This window comes from Taurulus bubalis (assembly GCF_910589615.1).
Source record: "Taurulus bubalis genome assembly, chromosome: 4".
Classification (NCBI taxonomy): Eukaryota; Metazoa; Chordata; class Actinopteri; order Perciformes; family Cottidae; genus Taurulus; species Taurulus bubalis.
The window spans coordinates 25,777,886-25,802,562 of NC_136592.1; the positions used below are offsets into that span (position 1 = coordinate 25,777,886).

The 24,677-nt window shown below is 40.4% G+C and overlaps 1 protein-coding gene across 3 annotated transcripts; it reads left to right on the plus strand.

Moving 5' to 3' along the window:
* Positions 1-557: 557 nt before the first annotated feature.
* csnk1g1 (casein kinase 1, gamma 1) lies at positions 558-20,282 on the plus strand (the record flags this gene model as incomplete). Of its 3 annotated transcripts, XM_079217315.1 has the most annotated exons (13): positions 558-744; positions 966-1,006; positions 2,082-2,151; positions 9,999-10,150; positions 12,298-12,532; positions 12,660-12,745; positions 13,192-13,276; positions 13,390-13,538; positions 13,656-13,763; positions 15,092-15,202; positions 16,876-16,982; positions 19,424-19,447; positions 20,228-20,282. In XM_079217315.1, 13 exons carry the CDS (start codon positions 558-560, stop codon positions 20,280-20,282), a joined length of 1,410 nt encoding a protein of 469 aa, XP_079073441.1. The 3 variants fall into 3 exon arrangements, with proteins under 3 accessions (XP_079073441.1, XP_079073442.1, XP_079073443.1); XM_079217316.1 differs by lacking the exon at positions 19,424-19,447; XM_079217317.1 differs by lacking the exons at positions 15,092-15,202; positions 19,424-19,447.
* Positions 20,283-24,677: the final 4,395 nt, after the last annotated feature.

Below are 24,677 nucleotides of genomic sequence, written 5' to 3' on the forward strand. Positions count from 1 at the left end.
TGACAAAATATTTGCCTCACTCCTACCTCAAGTTTATTTTGCCTTATTGTGTGGTGTTCCTTCACTTCTTGAAGCAGGGAGCCATGTTTTTTTTATTTATCAATGTGGAATTTCTTTTAAATTGACAATTTAATGTGCTAGTGTTTGGAATTAAGTGCTATTTTGAGTGTTTTTATGCTTGTAAGAGTCTACAAGACATTCGTACAGTCCCACCTTTTTGTGAAAGAAGAAGCTAACTGGAAACAATCAGCACCATGATGTTCCATGCGATGCTCTCTGTGGAAAGTCAATGTCTTTTCTTTTTGTTACAGGTCTTCCACCTTCTCCTTCCTGTGACAGATGTGGAGGCCAGAGATCAGCCTGTCCAACAACTGTTAGAGGTGACCGGGTGAGGACCTGGGGAGGAGTGCCGGTTAGCTCTGCCAGGTTTTGTCTCATGAGAGCGACTGTGCCATCCAGGCACTGCCAGTGACCAGGGCTGTGGCTGTCGTGGGCCCGGCCCAGGAGGCCTTTTTGTACATCAGTCCGGGCTCCCGCTGACTTGTGCTGCTCACACCATGGATCAACAGAGAGATAAATATGGCGAGCGGCCCGCCAGGACCACTAAAGTTTCCCAGGGAAGCCGCAGCGGACACTCGTCCCGACCATCTGGCTCCTCTGGCTCCTCTGGGGTTCTCATGGTGGGGCCAAACTTTCGCGTGGGCAAGAAGATCGGCTGTGGAAACTTTGGTGAATTAAAGCTTGGTAAGTTTTAATCTCATGTGAAATGGTTCAACACACACAATGGTATAACTGAGTGAATTTGGAACGAAGAGCTGGGAAAAGGGATCACAATTGGGTAACTGCCAGACCTTTTGCATGTGGATCTTTCAAAATTGTAAAAATCTGACTTGCAGTGTTGCCTTTTGTAAAGTCTTAATTGGTGCATGTCATTTTTAAAAGCCATCTTTTCTGTCCTGTTCCAGGTAAAAATCTCTACACCAACGAGTATGTAGCCATTAAACTGGTAAGTGCACAAATTCTCTCTCTGCTTGATTCCTCACCTCTGCTGATACAAGTATCTCTTGCAAAATGATGCATTAAATACATTTACGTAGATGCATAATGAAGCACTTGGCGTACTTTATGTCAATGACGCTTCTAAAGCCTTACTGAAATTATATCATGTCAATGCTGCATTCAGACACGGAAACTGTTATTAAGCTTCAAGTAGACACAAATTGCATGTTCTTCATTGCCACTGGCAGTTGATTTCCAGAAGTATGATTATCAGGCTGTGCTCGGGTGTCACAGTGAGGTGTGTCTTTCCAGCGGCTTGACTGGAAATCCTGACTCATGCTTTTATTATTGTTTCACTGGAGAGTAGTAGATACCAAATTACAATTTTCAAGTATTGAGTTTGCTAAAGCAGAAAGTTCTCAGCGGCTCATAGTACTATACCGTGTCCGTACACCATGTTTTTATACAATTGAGAAATGTTTCAATGAACTGGGGAGAAATTTCAGTCTCTGGGTGAGTTATTGAGCTCGCTGTAACTTTTCATACTCAGTTTATCAAGAAATGATGTTCCGTTGTCCCTTTGACGAGATTATTATTGAACAATTTGTATGTTTCCTCCACTATACTTTGGGAAGTTTGGGTGACTAACTAGAAGTAGTTTGGACAAAAACTTCAAAATGGAGACTGATTGTAACATTTCAGGATGACTCGGATAATGAAGAAGTTCGCCATCACCTCTAAGCAGAGTTTTTGGAGGAGGACGGACACTTTTTTTTTTTAAATCTCAGGTGACGGGACATCATTTACACGTGTTTGAGCTTTTGGTAAAGGAAAGAGCTCCTGCTGATGTTTGTGCAAAACTGACACCCACATCCACACCTCTGACGGTGTTTTTGCTGCTCAAGAATAGTTTGGTAGATGAGATGGTTTTCCTGGTTCATCTCAAATTCTCACATTTAATTGGATAGCATCTTTGTATAGTCTTAATTTTTTTTCTTGTTTTTTTTGTCACTGTTTTTATTCCATTTTGTGAGGTTCTTGTTATTAACTGAGTGCTGGTTTGGATGTGTCGCCTTGTACAGGAACCAGTGAAGTCGAGGGCACCACAGTTGCATTTAGAGTACCGGTTCTACAAAACACTGGGAACCACAGGTAAGGTCACAGATGGGCTCGCTGCTCCGCATGGTGTTTTTTTCATTTTGTGACAACATGACAATGATTTGACTGTTTTGGAAGATTAGTGCTGCAGATTGCATCATTTCCACAACAAGTGATTACTCCACTCGGGTTACGTATTGATCTTAAGCTGGGTCAGCAACACTTTTTATTTTTATTTCCAGGCCTGTGTACATGTGTGCGAGTATGATTACGTGCATAGAGAGCGTGGTGACCTTGCTTTGTAACGTTTCAACGTGAAAGGTGTTGGCATAGTTCTTCTTCTACACCCGCAAAACAGATGCAGCAGCTGATGTTTGGTTTTCTTTCTGACCCACTGAAAAGACTTCCTTGTCGCTATCGAGGCAGACTATGCAGGAAGATATAGAACTTCTGTTCAGTATTGTAAATCAGCGGTGTCCTGTCTGCAATCGACTCAACACATGTGTGTCCAATGTCCAGGTCTGATTGAGCTAATGATAACTATTCAGTGTGTCACAGTGACCGAGTGTGGGTCTGCATGGGTCTAGTCTGGGTGTGTTGGAACATGTTTCTATGTACATAGTGAACACCTGTGGCTTTTCAAACGTATAGGCTTTGCATTTCTTTTAAACCTGCTATCTTGGTGGAAAGAAGCTGTGAACACAACACTGACTTATTATCACCTTTTTATTAAGTTAAAATGGCAAACATTTGCTCGTTTACACATCCAGCAGTTGCGGAACAACATTATCATTCATTTCGTGGTGTGCTTCTTGACACCTGGTGGTGCCGTTCAATAGTCACGCCTCTTTTTAGCTCTGTTTTTTTGTTCTCCGACAACTCTTGAGTGATGTATCTTGAACTGAATGCTTCGCTGTGTTCGCCAGCTCGGTTTTTCGACCAAAAGAATCTAGGGACTGTGAAACCAGAGGAACTAATCTCAGGAAGTAAAGGAGGAACTAAAGTCCATCTTCCGATTTACGTTTCAACCATGTGCAGTTTGGTGCTGTGCAGGTAGCAGAAAAGCCTGTTCATTGAAAACAGCTGCAGAAACAATGCTGATTTTATAGCCTGCATATTAATGCAGGCTATACAATGTTGTAGATAACTGATAACTTCCTGATCATTTCAGCCAGTATCGCTCCTGGTAATTTTTATTTTTCGTGCAATACTAGTGTGTCTAATTTAACACTTTTTAAAATTTATTATTAGTTCAAATGACTTTGTCATCGCTGGTTAAGATGTGTGACCTCACGTCTGCCCCATTCTTGTGAAAGCGATATTTCAGGAATGCCTTGAAAGACATTCTCCAAATTTGACACATATGGCCAACAGGATTGGAAAAAATGTGGTTAGTTTGGTGGGTTAACAGTCAAAAGGTCATTGTAACCTTGCAAAACAGTTTAATTTGCCATAACTCAAGAATGAATATGATAATTATGATAATTTCACACAAATGTCTCGCATAAAATGATGACGTGATGACATTTTGGAGAGACATGGGCGTAAACCGCAGCATGATGGATTGGCGGAGGCATAGAGCCGCGATGCGGTAATTCTAGATTTTATTATACCTTTTTGTACACTTTATAGCCAATAGTAACACTTTCTCTGTTGAGTTGTCTGTTGAGTTAGTGTTGACATCACTATTCAACACATGAAGCAAACATTGACATACCTCTGTTGGTCTTTTTCCAGATCCTCTTATTCTTTTTTTGTTTCTAGAACTGTGACCTTGACACTTTATTACGCTGTGTTCAGAATGAAAGACAACGCAATAAAAGTTGCTTCTCGACCACTTTTCTTTAAACTCTGCTCCCCTGTGAATTTATCAGTTTGTCATAAGAGAGAAGTCAAGGTCTGCTGACGCATCCCTGTTTTAGCAACCACTGACAAGAATCTTGTGAGGAATACATGATTATCAGAGCAACAGAGAAATACATTTAAGTGCATGCTTTTTTTGTGTCTTGGTAAGAGAGGAAATGGGTGGGAACGCTAGAAACAATGGGACAATAGGAAAATCTTTTTTAATAGTTGTTAGTTGTTCGTTGCTCTTCTGGTAAAATGGTTGAAATAATAATAAATGTGTTGCACTGGTGGTCACATAAATACACCTAAACTGGAGCTACTGATTGATGGAAGATACATTTGAGCATGTTGTTTGTCAACTTAAGAATTAAGGTTTTCTTTAAGCCGGTTAAGTCAGTGTTACGGATGAGCGGTGGTCTCAGGCCCAGTTTGGCATGCAAGATAAAAGCCACGTTTCTGTGATCTATGGTCCGGCTCCTTGATGTACTTTTTGGAGCTCGACATGCCTATATGATAACCAGACTGGGAATATAATGGCTATTGTTTTGCAAAGGCTAAGGCTGGAAAAGGCCAACTGCGCGGAAACTCATTAAATATTTAGAGAGTGGGTTTGCCTCTCCTAGTACTAACCTGCCTCTGTCCTCTCCTCCAGATGGGATAACGTGACCTCATTTCTTCTTGGCTGTGTGCTGTGCCACATTCCTCTCAGCCAATGTGGTTGTCACAGTGTCTGTGCGACAGGGTCTTTATGAATTAATGTGTTTGGCTCAGATTCTCAATCAAGTGTTGTATCTGGTGCATAACCAACTGTCACTGGATATTTATGAGGTTGATTAGATTAGGAATTAAGCATCTCCTTGCACATATTATGTGAGAATATCTATCGGTGCCGTTAACAATGGTTTCACTGCTGCTTTTGGTTTACAAGCCCGCAGACTGAAGCATTCGAGTGCTGAGGACAGGACGGTTTTGAAGATCAAGCGGGTTTGTTCAAGGACACTATTGAGCTCTTAAAGGCATTGGCAGTCAGACCGCATCATGAAACACGACACCAGATCTGTGACCGTTTCGATCCCGAGGAGTAAACATTTCCCACAGTGACACGGCTTACTAGATTTTACAAACATGTAAAGGAAAGGCCGGAGGTCTTATTCTGGATGTCTGTTCCCACTAATGTGAACACACGGATCATTGTCAGGACAAGAACTTCTCTCAGAGGCACTGTTTTTGGTTGGAAAAGAATAGGGCATGTTGAGAAACTAGAGAGCAGTGTTTTAGAACAGGGGTTCTCAACCTTTTGTAGCTTAATGGCCACTTTATGGTGTCCAGAAAAAATTAACTGGGTTGTAAATGTGTTATATTACTTTAATAGCCAAATTAAATCTCACCATGCCAGCCAGTGTGTCTGCCAGAAACTTAATTGTGCAGGCATGGCGTGGTCGAAAGTGTATCAGCACAGTGCACAAAACTTGATGTGCGACAGAAGCCGCCTGTGTTCAACAAGAAGCGTAAAGAGCCTATATATAGATAGATAGATAGATATATTATATATATATATAGTTATATATATATATATATATATAGTTATAAAAACACATTCAAACTCACACCTACAGTATAGTTCAGAGTCACAAATTCATCTAACCTGCATTTCTTTGGACTGTGGGAGGAAACCCACACAAGCACAAGTAGAACATGCAAACTCCACACAGTAATCCCAACATCATTACTGTGATTTTTTTATTTTTATTTTTTCCCTTCCATAATTTTAAAAAATGCAAGTGATGTTTGCGGAAATTGCCGCTTTTCTGTAACATTACCATTTTTGTTAAGCATAGATGTTGTGAGGTGGCATGCTCGTAAAACAACATCAAAACAAGATCAAATATTGTTGGTTAAAAAAAGAAAAATCCATTACGACGGGTAAAAATAGATTTTGAGTAAATTTCTACAACCCTCTTTGACACATTATTATTTATCATTTATTAATAACAGAACAACTACGACCAGATGGTCACAATAAAACACCCAAGCTCAGGACTGGCCTCCTCACGGTCCAGAGAAAGAACAGGTCTGTGACAGCTGGTTGAGAAATTGCACACACAGAGAGTCGTTTGCAGGGACATTTGGGCTTAGAACCAGTTTTATTCATCATACAGCCATCAAATTGATCTTGTTCTCCTTTTTTTTTTAGTGCAAAAGACTGCAGCCATCCCCTATTAGATATCAGTAATCCATATGAAAATGTATTCTTTAGTTTTTTTTACAAAAGATAAACAGTTTATTCAGTAGCTGACATAACTGATACATTTGTGAAAGTCTGCATGCAACTTTAGTAGTTTTATTATTTGCATAGCACCAACTTGTTTCTCTGAGTAATGACTTGAGTGTATTGGAAATGTCTTGATCCAATAAGTGTATTTTATTACTTAATACAACTGGAAATGATACACTTGTGAAGGATATTAAGTCCATTACATTAGTAAAGCTAACTCTATTTAAATATTGTTATGGCTGTGGAGAATTGAGCAGACATTATACCCGGCATTAACTTAATGAGATATATATATATATATATTTTTTTTTACGCATACTGTGGTAGGAGTCGATATATTGTTGCAACGGCCGTCTTTGTTAGTCCAAGCCACATGCCGTTCACTTGCTTGCAGCAATGTATAAACGTCTTGAAGACCAAGTCAGAACTACACCCTAAAGAGCTCTCATTATGTTTAAGAAAATTGGATGAGAGAAGTCAACAGTGGTGCCTACAAAAGTGGTAGCTTCCATCAATGTTTGCGTCTTCCTGTACAATTAGAGTACACTTTACAGTCCAGGACTCTCTTCTGAGGACCGTTTTGCTGAAGATAATGATGGAGCTGTGACCCCCGGGTTCCCCTTTGCTGGTTTAAAACCAAAAAAGCTTGACTAACCTTGTTTTCAATTTAACAACCGTTTATCCACTTATTTACAGCACATTTCCAATCTGACACATTTTTAGGCCTCCCACAGGCACCCGGGGTTTCAAGACACTCATTCCTATGGTGCAATTAGCAACCCACAGAACTGCATAATGGTGTCCAGAAACACAAGATGGAGCACAGCATGCCTCCTACATGCCCATATGCTGTCTGACAGCATTCACGCCGCCTTGTAGTTGTAGTGTACTTCTTATTACCGAGCTTGTGAGTCAAATGTCTTGTTAATGTCTTCTATTCTGTCAAAAAGTTTTATTCAGGATTTTTATATGTAGCTTTCTGATTCTCTCTCTCTCTACTTGAGCCAAAATATTTTTTTTAATTTATTTTTACTGTGCCAACTAATTTCTGAGATCTGGCTCCTTTGGCTTCACAAGAAACATGAATGAACTCAGCAAAACAACTAATATGTTGGTCGCTGGCCGCCTGTCCATCATTGTCTCCTTTATGTGTGCAGAAGAAGGAAAAAAAATCATCTTAGGGCTTTCACATAGACTGAGATACAGTAACGGTGTTACGGTCCGAAACAAAATGTACCAGCTGTAGTCTAGGGAGGTACTAAAAGGAATTACAATAAACAATAGTTTTATGTTAACAACCAATCAAGTGATTACATGTAATGTGAAAGGTGTTTCCCGTAGTGACCGTTCAGTTCTCCAAATGTAACTTCTCAAACATCAGCTTATTGTTTGGGGTTTTTATGGCCGCCAACTCAACTGTTTTCATTCACTCTCGCACCCTAGAAAGAAGGTCAATATTGGGCTATGCTTTTGAATGCCGCTCTCTGTTGCAGGATGTGTAAAGCACTGGCCAAGCAACTGTTTGCTAACATGTTAATATCTACTTTATAAAGTGATAACATGTAAGTATTGTGTTCATTGGCGCCTGGTTATGTTTTAATATGGGAGCGCAAACTTGGAAAGATGCGTAATAGTCTGGGCGTAAAAAAAAACACCTAGCCACTTGGATTAACCTTCCACAACAGCCTAAATAATAAGATCAACAGGGCTAATGCAAAGTAGCATTGGTCACGTTTTGCCACATCATAAACTGCCCTGTTCCACAGCCGAGTCCGATCAGCAAGCAAATGTTAGGTGGGCCGGCTGGCAAAGGTTAACTAACATTATTTCTTGAATCAGTTCAGCATCCTAGAAACTGTTCAATCCTTTTTAGCTCATTTAAAATGTGACTGGTATCAGTGGGCCAACCCGGGTCATTCAACGTACGCGAGCCTATCTTTACCAGCTTTGTAAACTCTTGTGTGGATTGATAGTCTGTGATTGACAGACAAAGCCTGCTTTGGCAAACAATCGGCATTGGTTTCGACCAGAACCACCTCAAAGGGTCCTCCAAAAAACGTTTTCCCTTTGCTGAAAATCGTAAAATTATCATTGATTATTCACTGCTTAAATATAAACACCTGATTGTGGGGACTTTCTGATACATTTATTTTAATATAGACAAAGGTGTGGTAGCAAAACTATAACTTTGCTCCCTCTAATCTCCCAAAGATGTCTCGTCATTTCTGAAACTGCAAATGGAAGCACTGGCTGTAAGATCGGGGAAATGAAAAGCAATCAGGACGTCCCTACTTCTTTTAACGATCATGCAATTATAATATTTCCAAGGACTGAGCACAGCTTAAGCAGTCTGATAAAGCAAGGTCCGTATGATTGAAGCGCCAGCATTTCTTTGAAGTTTCTTGAGAGGACCTTTTTCTAATAGGACTGGCCAGCAGTAACGGGGCCAAACGTTGAAACATTCATCCTCTGAAAGCAATTAACAGTTTGACCTGATTTCCTGTTCTTTGAAAGTTAAATTCAGGATGTGGTAGACGACAAACAATTCAGATATCTCCAATCACAAATAATTACAATCAATAGGAGTTGTATGTGCGTAAAACTTGAAATCCTGCGAAACATGAGATGACATAAATTAGAATTTCGTAATGTACGTGCAGATTGGTGAGGCTTTTTTTATTTATTTTTTTTAACGGGTTTAAGAAATCCCCTTTGTTTGCTTATTACAGTTACCTGCTGGAATAAAGGAAACGTTTCAAATGACAAAGATGACAACATTTAAAATGTACTTGTTTTTTTGTTAAATGAAGAACGCAGAAGAGCAATGAGCTGAAGCCCCCTTTTTTTTTTTCAGCTTTGAAGCTTGTACCAAAAGTTTTACCCTAAAAACTCCAAGCATGCAATGGTCAGAGCAGGAAACCTAGTCGGAGCCGTGTCACGTGATGGATAAAAAAAAAGACAAAACGTGCACGTAGCAGTTGTGGCGGTTGCTTGCCGTCCCCTGCGGTTGTCCGGTCAATAGGTATTGCAATATTGCAGTTTATTGCGACAGCCATACAAGGAGCTTTAATTCCCAGATTGCCAGCATTATAAGGGTCAGAGCTCCGGCCCTGCCGTTATTACTGTTGCATTGGACTGACTACACAACGCTAAACCGTACTGTGACAAGTCAAATAAGAGCCTAGGTGACAGATGGAAGGGATTTTAGAGCAATTAGAGGGAGTAGAGCAGAGAGGATATGATTCAGTTGGGAGGATGTGATATGAGCCAGTGAAAAGATTTGTTTTCAGCCTGCAGTGGAGGAGAGACACGGTTTTATTTGCAGGCACTGCGTTGTGTTGTACTCCAGGGTTAATGTTTACCTTGCAGCTTTCTCCGTTCACTGTCCTCAGTGACCTTGCGGTGCCCCTCCTCCCAACAGACCTCTTACCATTCACCTTGGACCCAACTTAGAAATATCATTAGTCAAGGGAGACAAGAATAATAAACACTTTTGCCACCCAAACTCTCTGAATTCCCACAAGTGTATATACAACAACAAACCCTGAAAGGCATGTTCTACTTTTTATCATCTACTAACTAGTATTTTCTTTTTCTCAACAGTTTTCTTTTTATTATCAAAGCTATTAAATATGATCTTGAATACTTTCGATGTACTTGCAAATACATTAAACAATAAAGACTTGGTATGACTAAGACGAGCGTGAGGACACGTACAGCTGTGTCCACTGGGACGTTTCTCTCTTGTAGGTCTAATTTCTTTCTGCTTGTGTTTCAGCTGAAGGCGTCCCCCAGGTGTTTTACTTTGGGCCCTGTGGGAAATATAATGCCATGGTTCTGGAGCTGCTGGGCCCGAGTCTAGAGGACCTCTTTGACCTTTGTGACCGGACCTTTTCACTGAAGACTGTCTTAATGATAGCTATTCAGCTGGTGAGTTCAACACATTGTATGACGCATTACGTTGTCTTTCTTCTAACTTCTTATGAGTGTGAAACGCAACACTTCCTGCATGTGTCATAATACGAGCCTTCCAGGATTTGAAGGGATTCTGCCCCTTGAATCAGTGAATGGGTTTAAATGTGGGTTTTAAACAGGTGGAGGAACTTTGTCAAAATATATAATACATAGTAAATTTGCTCAGTAAATCTCAGAGTTTGCTCAGTTGACAACTAAACAAAAAGTTAGATGCAGTCGAAAGCTCTGGAAAAAGCCAGTAAGTGACAGAGTCAAGAGTTTATGAAGCTCTTTATGTTTCCTTTAACTGCAGCAAAATAAAATGGCCAACAAGAGCTACTAAATATGATGATCTGTTTTTCTGTAAAGTGAATCAAAGTACCAAATATTTTAGATTTTACAGTTTAATGTGTCCCATAATGCAGAGTACAAAATACATTTTCTACATTTAATAAACTTCTTTTATAGCTCTTTGACAGTGTTTGAGTTTGATCAGCCTGATTTAATTATACACTATTTCACTCGCACAATGTCCTGCCCACAAAGGCCCATGGAGCAGGTGGAGTGCCAGTGCAGAGTCTGCAAATTAGCAGTCTGTCAGTACACACGCACGATTGGTCAGAGTCGTGTAGGCTGACAAAAAGAGCAAAGCCATCACTGAATCTCATTAGGTTTGAGCAGCTCAGATGGTGGTCTTTCAGCTTTTAGTCGCCTCAGACATCTCAAAATTTCTAGCATTTCATTTCGTCAGCACAAAATCTGCAGTGCTCTTGTAATGCAGATAGCCCCTGCAAATTCGTAAAGGAAACCGACAAAACAGCACAACATAAGCACGATGTTGCAGAACAGAGCGTTGCCAAAGCCTGCACCTTTTGGCCAATCTCTCCCCTGTCTTTATGACGTAGGTCGTCTTCTTTTATTTTTTGGCACAAGTGAGTGTTCCACAATAAATGCTGTGAGCTTGTCCTCCTACACAAGCTCCTTTTTTTGGAAGTGTTTCAGGATCCCTCAAGATTTAACCCAAGAAACTGATCTTATAACTCTCACCATCACTTGTCTTCCGAAAGGAGATTCGTAAGAACAGCTCAAACACAGTGGGAATGCTATGAGCTCTTGGTTAAGCTCTGCATTTACAAATACATTGTTGTTTCCATCCTAATCGCTGGCGCTTTCAGACTCCGAACTCCCAGCAGGATGGCTTTGCTTCTCTTGGAATTCTGGCGCAACATCAACAGAATCTTTTGTTGTGTGACAGTAATGGATCACTGCGGTAGCTGTGCAACATAGTGCTGAAGCAAATAGAGAATTAATCATTGATCGACCAGCTTAAATTATTATTTAGCTATTTACTAAGTAATTACTATTTTTAAATATTTTATATTTTTAATAAATTTAAATTGTCTCTTACTTAACGGGCACAAATTATTATGTTGCAGCTTGACCTAACCCCCAACTTTTGAGAAAATGTATAGAATCAAGGGTTCAATTCCATTTACATGAATGTGATAATAAAACTAATCATTAGTTGCAGCTCTACAATAATATATCGACACAGATTTGATAGAAATAATTGATTGTCTGCTTATGTGTTTTTGGCTCTATGATCATGATTTCTTTAAAGGACTACTCTGACATTTTAAGTATTGCACCTCCACAAGGATGGGGGACTTGCAAGAGACGGATTTAAAAAAGAACGGCCCCATCGTGTTTGTTGCAGAGGTCAAGATATCCCGAACACAGGATCCCACATTTCATGCAATGAGCTCGGTTGCGTCTTTCAACTCCCTGATGAGTATAAAACCACGTCTTTCAAACGTAACGTTTGGAATACAAGGTTTCTGATATACATTTGTAGTCTCCCCGCTGACTCGGGTGATATCATTGGAGTCATTTTCTCAGACTTGAGAAATCTCCTTCCAGAACCACAATCGGTAGTGTCCCTTAAATGTGTAAAAATGCTGACATTCTATATCACGACGCTCTTGAAAAGACTGACATATTGCAGCAGTCAACTTTCATTAACATGCCAGTGACTACATTTTGACAACTTGACCACACCTTGCTGACTTTAAAGCCTGTATTGTTGTTTATTTTGCTGATTCTGCTGTGTTCTTTCTCGTCAGATTTCTCGAATGGAGTTTGTGCACTCTAAAAACCTCATCTATAGAGACGTGAAACCTGAGAACTTTCTCATCGGACGGCAAGGGAATAAAAAGGAACACATCATCCACATCATTGACTTTGGTCTGGCCAAAGAATACATCGACCCCGAGACCAAAAAACACATTCCATACAGGGAGCATAAGAGCTTGACGGGCACTGCCCGATATATGTCCATTAATACACATTTAGGCAAAGGTAAGTTCACTTTCATAGCTTTGTTTTTGCTTCTGTTGTGTTGTTCGAACATGTTTATTATGCAATGTGGATTGGTGCTTTATTCTTGAAGTTTCTCAGTGAAATGTTATCAAATCTATTAATATAGAGCAAAGCCGGCGAGATGACCTGGAGGCCTTAGGCCACATGTTCATGTATTTCCTTCGTGGGAGTCTACCATGGCAAGGTCTAAAGGTATGCCAAGCACATGAAAGTGTTACATCAGTTCTGTCTGTGTAGAAAAACATGCATCAATAAATAAATAACTGAGAGCTGACATGATACAATGCAATCTTGAGATCAGAATCACATAATCAGATCAGTATTTTATATTTTATTATGAACACTTTGAGAATGTATTGAAAGTCTGTTTTGTCAAAAGTCTAATTTCAGTATTATTACATGTGATAGAATTTGAATATACAGACTTTAGTCATCAGTGTTTTTGAGCTGCAACCAAAGAGAAATAAGAAGTGATGCTATCAATACATTAACCAATTGTTCATTGCATAGTCCATTAGACTTTATGGTTTAACCAGTCTGCATTAAGAAACAAAAACATGTTCAGAAATATATCAAAACTAGTTCTTATCAGACATCAGAATCGGGTCATATGTCTTTCCGTTTGAATTCTCCTGCAGGCCGACACGTTGAAAGAACGATACCAGAAGATTGGAGACACGAAACGAAACACTCCCATCGAGGTCCTTTGTGAGAACTTCCCAGGTACGCTGATGATAGCTGTAACAATATTATTAAGTATGAGAATCTATTCTACAATTAGAATTATAGTTTTCATATTCAAGGATCAACCATTTTTACTTATTTGTTTAATTCAGAGGAGATGGCCACCTACCTGCGATATGTGAGACGGTTGGACTTCTTTGAAAAGCCAGACTATGAATATCTGCGGACTCTGTTCACGGAACTGTTTGAGCGGAAAGGATACACCTTCGACTACACTTACGACTGGGTTGGCCGGCAGATAGTAAGTAACGCATGGAAACTACAATGGATACATTTTGAGTTGAGCAACAATTACGTTTTGTTTTGTTTTGTCAACTGCTTGACCGTCCAGAATTTAAATTGTGATTATTCCCCTCAGCCCACACCAGTGGGGTCTGTCCATATAGACTCTGCAGCGTCTGCTGTAACGAGAGAGAGCCATCCTCACAGAGAACGGCCCTCACAGCACCCACCAATCAGAAATCAGGTACGCCAGGTTTTGTTATTAGCAGTGTGGGTGTGTGGGTGGGTGAGTGTGTCAGCCTTTTTGTTCCGGTGAAAGCGAGGGAGCCAGTGCATTACAACCTGAAATGTATGTTTGAGGTACACATCCGTTCCCCTGCTCGCATACATATACAAACAAATCTCAGGGTGACCTTTGACCCCAAACTCTGAATGAAAGAAACTGTAACACAAGATCTTGAACAATACCAGATTCTGCAGTTATCAGGACTAATGTGCTTGCAGAGTTTCAAAGCTTCTCTGAAAACTATTCTGATGAGATGTGTTGTATTGGAATTGTTTTTTAAAGAGGGATATGACAATAAGAAAGATTTGTCACATATATGTCAAAACGGCATTAATCCCAATTATCTCTATAATCCTGTTTTGGTTGATTGAGTATTTCAGACCAGAATTTTAAAAGAATTGCTCTGATTGACAGCAGCCCATAAAGATAACTGAGATAATGCTTTGTAATCATTCATATACTGTACTAGATTGACATTGGGGCCGGGCGATAATAATATGATGATTTTTATAGTCTTTTCAGTGGAATATTATCATGATTTAAATCAATTGTGTCAATTGATTTGTCAAGTATTTTCATTCATACAAAATTGGCTTTCAAATACACTATTAGTGTATTGATCTACCAGAAAACATGCTGCATATCATTATCAACATTTTACCCTATGCCCTATATCATAATGTAAGACTTTAGCCAGATCGCCCAGCCCTAACTTAAATGAAATAAGAAAGTGAAGGATTTGATTTCTCCACCAGATGGATGGAACAGGTGAGGGCATTAGAAAATGTGCTCAGGTTGTCAGTGCAGGCGTTTGATTTATGGTATTTCTGGCCAGTATTTTTCGGGGGACTTCAGTGTTCGTCTTGCTCTATTTATGGTACGGGGAGAATAAAACATTCTTAGGTTCAATCAAGAATTTCAACTTTTTGGGTTTATATTGTTAATAGCTGGTATGAAGACAACCCTTTTTCATAGATAATTTGTGTTTTATGTAAATGTGATGAGGTGGAGGCCAAAGTTTGACCTCCATTTGGCTTCAGACTCATTATTTTCTATTTCAGTTCTTCGGCTGAAGCCTTGCTTTGAGTTTGATTCACTTTTTTATTTTGTTGCATTTATTTTTTTTCTCCATTTCTCATGCTGCTTTTGCATGGTACCTGGCCACGCACACCCCAATATCCATCACTCCTAACGCGATTATCCCATCACCACCCGCCACCCTCTCCCATCGCACCCACCTATCCCACTTCCCCTCCCATCGCCGACGCCCCCCGACTCCTGAGCAGACAGCGGTCTCAGATCGACGAGGAGCATGGGAGGTGCAGCCCACACGCCAAGCAAACTCCTCCTATCTGACTTCCCACCTGGCAGCGGACAGGCACGGGGGCTCAGTGCAGGTATACACCCCTCACCTGATCACCCACAACCCCCACCCAATCTCTATGGAGTCAGATCTGTCTCATAGGAACTAACCTGGAATAATACATGATATTTCAATTTAACAATCTAACAATACTTAAGTGCATCATTTTAATGTTTTGAACTGGATTTTAATGGCAAGTTTGGCATTTAAATATGGAGATTCTGCATTTTTTTTTAAGTTTAGCTTCAATTTGGTTGCTTTTATAAATGTAATGCTTTTTTTAATTTTTTACTTTCAGACATACTTTCCAGGTCATACAGAATATATAACACTGCGCTGTTGACCGTTTAAACCTTTATTTTATTAATCTTTATTAAGTTAGCTCACAATTAAAAAAAGAATAGTATTTAATGAATGATATATGGGATTCTAATTCCCGTTACCATTTCAATAGTAGATACCCAAACATTTCACCAGGAGTCAGGACACAACATTTATTTTGTACGCGAGACAGATCTACAACCATGTACCTCCCCCACCCCTTTTTACCCCTGGCTGGGAAATGTTATTTTTCTGCACCACCATATGCATGTCATCTGGTGCCACCCACCCCAGATGGTGAAAATGGGATGTAGCTTTAGAAACAGCAGCCCTGGTTGTGGCATTTTTGTTCTCGGGTACTGCGATTCTTCATGGCGCTTGGACATTCCTCGTAAGACCAAGAAGCCTCTTGCATGGCAGAGTTACGTGGCTCAGCCGGCTAAGTGCATGCTCTTTAGTCGTAAAGGGTCATTATGCTTAAAGGAACATCCTGGTATAATTTGTCTTCTTGCCATGATTGTCCCTGTTTATTAGAGCGTATGTTGCATTTAGTAGAATAGCCGTTCATGGTGAAACCGTGTGGAAGCTTGTAATTCATCCAGGTACAAACTATTGTATGTTCACTTTATGTGTGGACCTTGTCTCCTGGTTGTATTCCATTGGCAGAAAGATCTTTCTCTCCAGCTGTGATCTAGCCTCAATACAAAACAACAAATTACAAATGTGTGGGGTCACCCAGAAGAAGACAAAATAACACTGTTAAGAACATCTTGTGGGGAAAATGAAAATGAAGAAGGCGATCCCTGTTTTTCCACACTGTTGCACCATGACTAGAGTTGAATGGTGTCTGACGTTAACAAAGGTGTACACTGTATAAACCTATGCACACAGAAATCATATCTTTACAATAATTTTTATGCCATTTCTCCTCAGGTGAATGGGACAACCATCAGTAGTTTTTCTTTGCATACCGTAGTCTGTCGGTGGCGGTTTGTGTTCTGAATGTTCGTCTGTGTATTTTAGATTTTGAAGTTTTCCTCCTTGCGGGCTGGAAAGTGACTTTATAAAAAGGAGCATAAAATGATTTTTGGATTCGTATAGATCGATAGTCCTAATGGCTCCTGCAGATGTTAAGTGTTTAAAACGTACTGTAAATGAGAGAGTATTTAACTCCACACATGAATGTACTTTTTGTGTTATTTGTGTGTTGTTCTTCTTTGCTGCCGTGTTTCCACAGAGGAGGCAATGCAAGTAAAGTGAATTGGTAAAGCAGCAACCAGAGAAAAAAATAAAAATAAACTCCCACCACAGCAGGAGCGGTTACTCACATTGATTCTGGCCAACGTCTGAACTGTTTTTTTGAAGTAACACCCGTCTGTGCCACAGGTGGTCAGCTCGACCAACGGGGAGCTGAATGCAGACGATCCGCTGACTGTTCATTCCAGCGCTCCCATTACAGCTCAGGCAGAGGTGGAAGTGGTCGACGAGGCCAAGTACGTGTCATACACCCACCACACTTCTCCTCCTAGTCCATCTGTCGCTTCCTCTCCTTCCCGCTCTCCCCCTCTCTTTATCTCGACACTTTTTGCTATGCTGTTGGATTGTGACAGCCAGCTGTCATCCTGCCCCTCTTATCTTCTGTCTGACTATGTGTTTTTTTTTGTTTTACTGCTGCCTATCTGTTCCCTCAATTAGATTATTTTTTAAAGGAAGCAGATGTAGATTAACTTTTCAGTCGGAGCTAATTCATCTTCTCGTACCTGTAGTCTCCCTCAGCAGTCCGCCCCCTAACGCAAGCTACACTGGCGGCCGCTGAGGACGTCGCTTTGCTTTCTATCAGCCGGATCAACTTAACGAGATACGCCACCGGTGATCAAGCGGATCGCCGAGTCTTTTAACAGTGATCGATGATCAATGCAAAGCAGATTCTGTCGTGGGAGCAGCCAGTTGAGATCACACCAGATTGTCCATGTGGTCACTTAGTCACATGTACAAAGATTGTGTCATCGTATCAGTCACTTCTTTCCCTCCCTGAGAGACAAACATGAGGGGAAAGCACGACCATTCACATTGGTTTCATGGAGTTTCTCTAATACGCGCTTTGCATTTGGGATTGGAGCCCGTTGGATATTAGAGCAAACAACAGTGAGGCCGCTATTTTTGTTTAATAAGAGAACAAACTAAAAAACTCTACTCCAAAATAGAGATTTTAGTTACAAGCTGCAAAAGAACTGAAAACTAAAACCTGCGGAGACATTTGAAAATGGCCGCCAGCACGTGTTGAGCCAATCATTTAATTCTAAGACTGTGATTTGATTAAAGGAGGTGACAGTCCTCATCTGGTCTGTTACCGAGCAGGACCACAATGGTGCTGGTCAGCCCAGATATTCCTTGTTGTAATAACACAATAAGGCCTTTTGTCGAAACTGGTCTATAAACAATTAAAACTGTGAAATATTTCTTGGATTCTGACAAATGTGTTTGTCTTCGACTATGAGTTTTCCCACACTATATCTTTTTTTCAAAGCTGAATAAGTGGTTTATTGAGAAAGTACTGTTGTGGAATGTTTTATTTAATAATACATCTTATATATCTTGACATAGAATATATCTTTCAATGTATTTGGCAGTTCAGTTCAGTCATTATTCATTTGACTGTAAATTATATTGCAGCGATTTTATTTCCCATCAGAGTCCATCAAAGCCCCAAAAAAACCTGATTACCTTCTGCCGAGTCTCCTCATGAATCTCCCAGAGGTTCATTCACTTTAATCTGCTCTCGTTTCTATTTCTGCCCAGATGATAGGCCGCCTGCTGTCGTCTCCATTCACACAATTGTTTGATATGATGATTGCCACATTTACTGCCAGTCTCTTTGATACCTCGTCACACAAGTCGATGTTTGATATAAGAACATGAAGCAATGGATGCAAATCATGATGCAGTTTAATTAATGTTTTGCTTTTTTTTTTTTTTTTTTTTTTTTTTTTTTTAAAGGAAATATCAGGTTCCCATGGTGACTGAATACCACGTATACAGTTGGCTCTTTCATCTTTTAATTAACATTTATCGAATTAGCACAAATAATATTCAGTCTGTGCTGGATCAGTTTTGAATTAATCTGGATTTTGGTTTACATCACTGATTCTAAACAAATCAAAATGGCAGTAAAACAGTGCAACTCTTTTATCTAATAGTTTACCCTGAATTACAAAACGTACTCCTATTAACTAAATAACAAAGTTGCTTCGGTTGTATTAGCATATTCACATAATTCCTGATATTTCTAAACTACAGGAGTACTTGGGACATAGATGGATCATTTTATATCTAAAACTGCTCTATATCACAATATTATAATGTGTTCTAGAAATAAAAGTCTATTTTTGTATACTAATGTGTGAATTAGATACTTCACTAATGAGAAATATTGAGTATTTTCTCATTTCATTAAGAACTCAACTGCAAAATGATCATATTTACTGAAAGATTGATTTAATATGTACTTGTTATGAGCAGTATAGGCGACGTAATTGTGTATCACGTTATCTCAATAGATTGTGTTGAATTATATTTAATTATCACCCAGCCGTAGGAGTACTGCTAACCTGACGTATGCACGTTGTTTCTCTATATGTCTGTATGTATGTATAAATAAAGCAAAGTCATTCTGACATTTACAAAGGTAGTATAACCCTTGACCTACTAAAACTGTCCAAGTAACAGTTTCAGGAGGAAATGTCTGCAGAGTAGATGTTCTGTGATCTTCTCTCATTGTTAACCTCTTAAACGTTCCCTCTCCGTGTCCACCGGTGTCCCGTTAGCGTGTTCGTGCGCATGTTTGTGTTGCATGTGCCCAGTCCCTTCATCTTGGTCTCTCTCTGTATTAATCTATCTTTCTTTTCTCTTTACACTCTTTCCTCTCTTTCTGTAGCTGCGTGAAAATGCTCAACCTGTGGTGAGTCTCTCTCTGCTCGTCCACATCAGACTCGTAGGACAGAGAGTGGACCAGCCTAGGCCTTGGCCCAGTGGAGTTCTTATTTACACTTTTTATTTTTATCTTTTTTTAACTAGATTCTCACTGGTACAAAGGTGCCATAAACCCCTGAGAACAGTCTACTATGTGTACTATCAAGTCTGATCGCCTGATGAGTAAAGAATATTATTAGCAGTGCTGCCGTGTGAGCAAGCATACAGACTTAAAACTTGATGTCAAATCAGGGCAGAAAGAATAAACAAGTACTTTTAGCAGTACGTTTGGCTTCAGATTAAAGGTCTTTAAACTCCTGTTGCATGGTGCGCCATTATTAGTTATTAATGAATGAATCTACCCAGTCACTGTCCTATGTCTCGTTCCACAGCTTCTTTTTCTTCTTGTCTTTGTATGTTTTTATTGGCCGTTCAGCCTCACCGTGTCTCGTGCTCTACGTGCATTACTCCAATTATTTATTTTTTGCAGTGTCACTGCAGCACTTTGTTATTAATAAAATCCCCTCTGTCATTAATTTCTGTGGGAGGTGAATAAGCATGCAAACACTTGGTGGATGGCACATCATCCATCTCGTGCAGTTCCCAAAAAAACACACATTTGTCCAGATTTGAAAGACTCAAATTCAGCTCTTTAACAAAACCAATTCAAGCAGTCCACTCGTCGTTTGCTCTTGTTCTTTTAGTGTGTTTGCTTCATCTCGAGCCTCCCTGGTCTACTTATCGGTTTAACTTGTATCTCCGTCCTCAGGTGCTGCTGTTTCTTCAAGCGAAAACGGAAGAAGAACACGCCGAGGCACAAATGATCGTCCACCCACCGGCCTGCGGCGCGTCCGGCTCAGTTGATTGTGATTTCAGAAATCAACAAGGTCCCATTCAGAATATATTCGGGAGACAACTGAAAGATCTTGATTGAATTGCTCTCTGGAGGGACCCGTTCAAAATGGTTTGTTGAGATGTACAAGACGCTTGTGTCTTTTGATGGGAGTCCTTTTTTTTTTTTTCAATTTTTTTTTCCGCAGGCCAGTCGTCCGAATGGGCAACTTTCTTTGTTGGAATTTTGCAGAGGATCATCTTTTAGTTTTTCCTCCCCAAGACGCACAGCATTTTTATTTTTTTTTTATCTGATTTTTGGCATATATATATTTTTTGCTCCTGTTTCTCTTCTGTGGAATTGCAAAAGATAGAGACGGATCTTCCTGTTGAATCTTGTCATCTTCTGTTGCATACTATGATTTCTTTCTTTGACTCTCAAAATCACGTTTTGGTTTCACCTCCTCTTGTCAAGTCCCGGTTCAAAGCGGTTTGCCCCGCCCCCGTTAAGTTTGCTAACTCATTTAGACACAAAGCCCTTTTTTGGTGATTCCAGGCGTGCGACTGAATGTAAACCTGAACACACGAGGAGCCCAGAGTGTAACTGCCCATCATCCGGCACAGAGAGCATCAGTCTGCCATTTGGCCCCTGCACTTTTTTCCTCCAAAGAGGTCAACCCTGGCACTTGGACCCGAGAGGACAGAAGACCAGAGACGCCTTCTGCACCGCGTTCTTTGAGGATGATTTCTGCACACGCCGCTGCAGACAAACACACTACAGTCTCGTTTGACTCACATGCAGTTTTGCTCCTGTCGGCTTTGTGACGATGAGCGGCGACCGGACACTTGTACATGGGGCTGGAAAAAACACACACAGAAAATGCTATTTATGCTATTTATGTCTTGGTTGCCACCAGTTTTCTTACTTCTTCTAAAACATACACACTGAATGTATGGACAGAAATGTAAATTACTTTGGAGCATTTATATAATCTGTCATGCGCATGGGAAGGAAATTGCAGTTAGGAGTTAAGACCAATGTTTAAAAAAAGAAAAGAACGGGGGGTGGCGGGGTAAAAAAACATGAGACTAAAACTAAGTGGATTAAAAAGGTGGGAGGGTCTTAAAAGTTCTTGATCTTAATAATATGACGGTTATTAATGGACTCTTCACCATCCGACACTGGGGGATGTTGCTTTGGAGGGACGATAGAAAATGCCGTGATGTTGCTTTGCAGATGGAATCGCAGCCTCTCCACGCTACTGTCCAATGCCTTAACCCCCGACCGACCGACCGACCGACCAGTTGACCATCACATCACATCACCAGTTGGATAAACAAGTTGGCAGCATGATGGTTGTTAGGTGTTTTTTTTGTGGGGGGGTGACCTGTATGATAAGGCCCCAAAGTTGCAGAATGTCCCCCCGGTTACTATCGGAGCAGTTCATGACTTCACTCCCAAAAGAGAGCGACGCCAAATGGGAGTTTTGGTCTTAAAAAAATTTATAAATCTGTGATTGGTGTTCGGACGTCCCAGCCCCTGTGCGTCCAGTCGGAAGACCCCTAATGCTGCAAGGCGATGTTTGACGCTTGGACGCCTCTGCTGAACCCCCCCCGCCCCCGGTCCCTCGCCTCCACGCCGAGAGAGGAGCGTCGGCGTGAGCGAAGGCGGATGAGTGAACGTGTCCATAGCATTTTTATTTTTGATTTAGTGTCATGGAGGACTGCCTTGAAACAATATCCTCGATATGTCACCTTGCCTATCCTCCTTACAGAGAATTACCGTACATAGGTGTTTTATTTTTTTATGTTATATCTTGCTAATGTGAATCTTTTGAATGCAATTATTATTTTTCTTCCATTCCAAATAGCCATGGTTTTATGGGGAAAGAGAGGGTAACAAAAAAAGCTTGAGACCATGACTGCACTACATTTGTTGACCCCGGCTTTCCCTGACGAGACCCTGCCTTCTTAATACTGTACTTTAATCGTGCTTATTACTTTAAATGTAGCTGCCTCGTGTGCTCGGCCTTCCCTATAGGGTGCAGGGAATACACTTTAAATTGACTTTAATCCCCACCTACTCCTTTTCTCTTTTTTTGTGCCATTACACCCTCCTTTTTCTCAACACACACACACACACACACACATGTATGTCCTAGGTGAATCAACTCTCAGCGCAATGTTAGAGTTGGTGTTTTGTGGGCCATCTCCTTCATCTTTAGAATTACAATGTTGTAGATGTTGCAGACTATCTCAATGACTCCGTATGTAAACCTGCTTGTTGCGTGTATTTACACTGTATAGCTTTCGGTTTATTCTCACCCCCGACACACGTCAGTTGCTCCGGGGTTTAAGTTATTGTGTTATTGAAAGTACTTGAATATGAAAAATCTACGGGACCTTTTCTGTTTTTTTTTTGGGGGGGGGAGGGGGTTCTTGGTCATTATCATAGTAGTTCCACACATAGGATTTGAAGGGGAATGGCAGGAGAGCGGGCTATTTGAATGACAGGTGTTTGAGACGTCTTAGTGCCTCTTAAGTGTGTTGGACAGGTGTCGGACTCGCCTGTGGAGTCCCGTTGCTTTCTGGTGTTGATGACCGAGTAAGGTGCAGTTAGATGTTGGTGACGATGAAGTTGGAATCAAGTTTTATTTTGTCTCTGTGAAACGGTCACCGTAATGTATTTGTCATCTGTTGTCGGTGAGCTTTTCGGACACCAAACCGTCTGCTGGCGCTGGTTCTCCCCACAAAGCATCAGCGACACCCGGACTGTTTTCACTCCAGCTTCTGGAGAAGAGTTGAAAGTATTTCACGTGTAGGGAGATGAATATTCAGACTATTTAGCTCCACCCACGAGTTCCCCGAGTGCCATTCACGACAACTACTACTACTAGCCCCATGCCTTTATACCTGTGCCAGAAAAATATGAAGTTGAATGTGTTTCTGACCATCGCATTCCACCGTGTGTCGTTTGACGTGTCCACTGTCATTTTTGGAAACCCGCAAAGCAGCGTGGCCCAATTCAGTACCAGGCAAGTGTTTCACGAGTCATTTCCGTTGTGTTTCTTTCTATTATTGTTGAAACCAACGCCAATTTATCGACCAAGTCTTATTATTTCGGAGTCGGATTTTGTGGCCGGTTGTCTTCGCAAAACATCTGCTTCTTCCTTTAAAAACTGTGGGTCGTCCGGCTGAAATGGTAGATATAGATATATTACTCTGACGTATTTACTTTGTACTCTCCGGGCCTCACACAGAGTGATATATACTCTGTGTGGTTTGTATCTGCATGGCTTCTCTGGAGACGACAGCGAGCCGCCTCTCTCACCCGTATAGGGCTCGCGTACTGTTGGGTCAGTGAGACGTTGCGGCTTCCAGTCCTCGTGTAAAAATAAATGTCTTCTCACAGCACATTCCATTTCAGTTCCCATTGTTTCTGGCCTCTTCAGTCAGACGTTGTGTTCACGGCTTTTGGTTGTGTCGCTGTGTAAATCAAAGCAAAGGACGGTTAAAGTGTGAATGAATGGCTTCGGTCTTTATGGGTTCTCTGGCACTTTTTCCTTGTTGCTGTACTGTAGAATTGTCTTGGATTTACTGTATTGTTTTCTTTGAGGGAGAGGTTTAGGGTGACATTTACTGCAATATTGTGATGATTATTTGTAAATTGTACAGAGATCACAATTATACTCTTTGTTCTTTCTGTTGGGATTCCATATGAAATATGTATTCTTTGATATTTTCTTTTTTCCCAAATCAAATTGTACAGCTCCAAGAGTTTATCCTCCCCTCAGCATTGTTTTTTTTTTTTCTTTTTTTTTCAGAGCTATGATTAAGAAAAATCTTAAAACTGTAAATATATATTATTGTGTTGAAATATGAATGTCACTTCAAAAATGTATTTGAATGAGTTAGTCAAGGGCTTCAAGAATGAAGGACCCAAATTTCTTCTTTTTATGGTTTCATATTTTTAATTTACAGAATGGTAAAGGTCCTTTTTTTTTTTTTTTTTAAATCTGAATGCTTGGGCTTTTTTATTTTATTTGTTTTCCACCTTGGATTCATATAATACAATGTGTCACACATGAACCTTATAAAATCACTTTTTATTCCCTCCACACCTAAAGGGAAATTCCAGTTTGCACCCTTTTTTATGTAAAATAAAAGATCTCTCCACCTTGTGGGAACGTCTTCTGTGAACTGATTTTGTGTGAATCGTTTCAGATGCTGTTTGCGCACTTTTAAAGAAACTGCAAATACAACCGATGAGGAATCCAGACCATTTATGCTGAATATAGAGTTTATTGATGCTGTCAGGATTTTAGTCTGACCCTTTGGAACTTCTTATTAGATGTTTTCAGAGTAAATTTAATCAGATTTTAATTGTG